We start from the raw sequence: 4,438 nt of genomic DNA on the forward strand, positions 1-4,438 counted from the left end.
ATTAACCCTTTGCTCTCCAACGGTATCACTTGAGTTAATGCCATAACTCCAGTGATCTTCGGTACTGGGATTGTTGCGGCAATTTGAACGGCGACAATATTTATTTATCTTTGATTTTTTTAGAATATCGCTTCATAAATAGGTTTCTAAGCTCTTTACATATAATCTTATGAGGTGTAATTTTATCTTATGAGTAATTATCTTATGATAATCTTATGAGGCCACCGAACGTATCTAACGCGCGGGTCTGGAATTGCTAGTTCGACCGACCGAAACAGGTCTGGAGTGCAAAATTAATAATCATGTTAATTTTATAAGTTAACTATAAAATTTATACAGCATTTGCTTTTATCCAATCAAGATATGATACAACACGGGTATAGACAGTTGGATAATCAGTGAGGGCACAGCCCATTGCCCATGAAACGAGACCAATGAGTTTTCCATCGACGACTAAGGGGCCACCAGAATCACCCTACATAAAAAGAAAAATATAAATTCAATTTTTGTAAAATTCTAGTGATTCTATGATATTTTATTCTAGTGATATTGCAAAACTTTTCAAATTGGAGAAAAGCATTTTATTTTTAATTCCATTTATTTTATATATATTTCAATAATAATGATAAATAAATAAAAAGAAATTATAACAAGTAAAAGAAATGAATTAAATAACATAAAATTGTTAAGACAGATTAATAATAAAGGATTGAATAGAATTGCAATCTAAACATTGAAAATTCACTTTATGAAAACTTAATAAAAAAAAGTAATTATCTCTTTCTTCTTCTCTCTCTCTCTCTCTCTCTCTCTCTTTTCATGATTAGAATTATAACAATGAAATAGTTAAAATGAATTAATTAGAGTAAAAAGCCTCAAAAAGCATTAGAAAGTAAAATTATTAAAATTATATTAAATATAACTTACATTACATGATCCTTTTTCACTAGTTGGATTGTATGCACAAATTTGAGTGTTGTAAATATTGTAATTCACTTTATTATACATTAATTCACAATATTCTTGATTTGCAATCAGGATGTCTGCTCGTTGCAAGTAAATAGTTGATGGTCCTCCTTGCTGCAATTACACAATTCATACAAAAAATTCAAAAATATCCTGTAATATTATGTATAATATTACAAAAGTTCAATATTACATTTATATTGTTACATTTCAATTATAAAAATAAAAATAGAATTGAAATGAAACAATGATATTTTATAATTTCGTTATAAAATAATTTTAATAAATAAATTTTATTTACACTGAGTCTGCCCCAGCCAGAAACAATTGCCAAATCATTTGTCTTAATGGTATCGTTTGGTGATGGAAGAGGGACGAAGGAAATTAACTTCGATTGCACAAATGGTGTCTTAACCTGTAACAAATAAAGCATAATAATAGAATTTGTCTCGTGGTGTCAATTATTAATCATTAACTTGAAAAAAATCTGTATTTAAGTACCTTGAGCAATGCTATGTCGTTCTTCCACGAATCCGAAGAATTATATTTTTCGTGAATAAAGATTTTATGGACATCATTCTCGTATCTTGGAATGGCTAAATTGATCGTGCCAGATATGACCTTGATATCTTCTGCAGATTTACTATATATATATATAAAAAAAAAAAATAAATAAATAAAAGGAAAAAAAAATGAGAAAGAAATTAAAATACTAAAATATTAAAATAGTGTTGATTTTTTTCTATTTTCTCAATTCTTTATGAGATTCTGATAATTTTGATAATTGCAAACTTGATAATTTATAAAAAAATCTCCTTGCATCTTTTGATAAAAATGATCATCTGGAGCAAACAATGAAAAATGATAATCAAAAGAAAAGTGCATACCTTAAATTTATAAAAAAATTGTAAATAAATTAGGTAATTGTAAATAAAATATTGTAAAAAAATTAGGCTTTCAGGGAAAATTGAATTTTGAATTGTTTAAATCGTTAATATAAATAAGAATACTTAACAACAATACATTGAACTTTCCAAGTTGAAAGTTGACGAATTTTATCAATAAAAAGTGTAAGCAATTATAGTTTTTTCTAGATCAATTATTTAGAAAGTATATTTGATTTATATCGTTGTGACAGATATGCTATATGATTGATTCATTATCTATTATTGGACGAAGTATAAAAAAGTATTGATCAGTATATACTTATTTTTAACTTCGTTTTTGTGAAATCACACTATCGTTCAGAAATTTTAAAATATTTCTGTATTTTCAATTTTCAGAACTTTAATATATAATATCAATCATAAATTCATAATCCATAAATTGTACATGTTTTTTAATAAAATCATTAATAATGAATTGTTACACGTCAAGTTAAATTTCTCTACATTTTGAGGATAAATAAATAAATAAAAAATTGTTTTTTTAGAATAAGGTGTGATATATCGATTTCTAGAAAATAGTTTTGAAGAAAATATCTTTTATTGACTTACTCCTGTATGCAATGAGCAGCCGTAATTACATAATTTTCATTAAGAATAGATCCACCGCAAAAATGGAAAGAGCTAAATTTCTTCTGAAGTGATACCTAAAAATGAAAAAAATTATTCTAGTAATTCAAGAAGATAGATGATAGATTCGTGCTTTTCTTTTTTTGACAAATATCATTTGCAATCTTTCTCTTCTTGATTTCAAGTTTACTTTTCTTTTTTTGTAATATCTATTATGAAATAACTTACTTGATAGGGTATCTCTCCTTCTTTGGCATCCTCCCCATTTATAATTTTTGGATTATAATTCCAAGCTAAAAAAAAAAAGCTGTTATACAAATAATAATAGCACACAATAATTTCTAGTAATTGAGAATGAAACATTATTCGTCACTTGATTGCTCTGCTTATTGGCTTAATAAATCGCGCGAATATGTACAAAAAGTACTCTTCAATTTTCGATTTTGGAAAATTTCGTATTGTTTCCACTTCATTACGACTCTTGACAAAGTTTAATGTTAATTAAGTAAATTACAGAAATAAAATAAAATGAAATAATATAAAACTTTGTTGTTTTATTATGAAAAAAATAAGAAATAAATTTTAATCATAATTCAATTCAATTTAAAAATCAATAATTTAATTTAAATCATTAACACAAATCTAATTATGCAGGATGTATATATATATATATAGACTGCTAATACTAGATTTTGTATGAGATTTGGAATGTTTAAGAATTTTAGTATAATTTTTTATATTTAAATCGAATTTTATCAATTTTTAATAACTAATTGATCTCTAACAACGAAAAATGAAAAAAAAAATCGATAATTAATAACGAATTGACAGAAGAATAATAAAAAAATTGATCGATATTATACGATTAAATCTTATCATTAATCTTTCTTTTTAACCTTTCTTTTTTTTTTTAAAATTCTTACCGTTAATTAATGTAATTAATGTACAAATAATCAAAATTTTTCCGATCATGTTTGATTCTTGTACATTAACCAACTGAATCGAAATATCAGGGAAGATAGATTTATAGTCTCGTTCAATACAATATATAACATTTATTTTAAGTTAAGATTAGATAACACATTTCTGTTAAATATCAATATTGCGTAATTAATTATTTTCAAATAATATAGATATTTGTTGATAACATTCACAGATTCATTTCATGTTTGTTTCAATCAAGATTAATAGGAATTATTTGCAATATCACGATTATTATTAATTTCTTATTTTTTATTATACGCGATTATTATACGAATTATAATTAATAATTTCATTTGTTTGTGAAGCTATTTGTTTTTTAAAGTAAAGGGAGCTGATGATTAATGTTGAATCACTCAAATTTATTATGATTTGTTATAATTTCTCATCCCTGGTTAAAAGAAATTTTTAGTTAATTAGTTAGCAATTAAATGATAGTTATATTAACATAAAATAATTTATTATTTGCATTCAATAATATTTTTCGAATAGATATCGGGGAATGAAATTTAATATTCAATAATTAAATAAATTAAATAATATACATTTGCATGATTTGTGCTATATACACAGAGAAGAATATGTGATTTCAAATAACGTACTTTGGACTTTTCTTAAATTAATCTTTGGGAATTTTGATAAGTATTTATCGACGATTTTGATAAATAAATATCGACGATGAAAGACAATTTTTTGAAATAGTAATTACTATATCGTGTTTAATTGATATATTTTAATAAGGAATTAATTTATTTTATAATATATAAAGCTATGTATAAAACAATATTGCTTAAATTAATATTGCAATATAGATTTGTATTATCATGATTGTCTCGGCATCCTAATATAAAAATATTATTAAAATTTAATGCTTGTTTTTATGCTTTTTAGAAATTTTTTTTTTTTTTCTAATTTTTTGTACTATCTATATTTTATATAATATCTTATATAATACATTTTTAGATGTATATATTATA

At 23.8% G+C, this 4,438-nt stretch overlaps 1 protein-coding gene across 1 annotated transcript; it reads right to left on the minus strand.

Moving 5' to 3' along the window:
• Window positions 1-309: 309 nt before the first annotated feature.
• On the minus strand, window positions 310-3,452 carry LOC102679578 (chymotrypsin-2-like). The gene is made up of 7 exons (XM_006612649.2): window positions 3,402-3,452; window positions 2,709-2,777; window positions 2,463-2,557; window positions 1,468-1,609; window positions 1,268-1,381; window positions 928-1,080; window positions 310-475 (listed from the first exon to the last, which is right to left on the minus strand). The coding sequence occupies exons 1-7, from the start codon at window positions 3,450-3,452 to the stop codon at window positions 332-334; spliced, it is 768 nt and encodes a 255-aa protein (XP_006612712.2). The 3' UTR covers window positions 310-331.
• Between the last annotated feature and the right edge of the window lie 986 nt (window positions 3,453-4,438).

The sequence above is a fragment of the Apis dorsata genome, unplaced genomic scaffold (assembly GCF_000469605.1).
Source record: "Apis dorsata unplaced genomic scaffold, Apis dorsata 1.3 scaffold_117, whole genome shotgun sequence".
NCBI lineage: Eukaryota > Metazoa > Arthropoda > Insecta > Hymenoptera > Apidae > Apis > Apis dorsata.

Excerpts from the sequence above, each read along its gene's own strand:
- LOC102679578 (XM_006612649.2), bottom strand. The coding sequence starts at position 3,452 with ATGATCGGAAAAATTTTGATTATTTGTACATTAATTACATTAATTAAC. Across the intron at positions 1,610-2,462 it reads GCTGCTCATTGCATACAGGA|TAAATCTGCAGAAGATATCA; the intron begins GTAAGTCAATAA and ends ATATATATATAG. Across the intron at positions 476-927 it reads GTGAAAAAGGATCATGTAAT|GGTGATTCTGGTGGCCCCTT; the intron begins GTAAGTTATATT and ends CTTTTTATGTAG.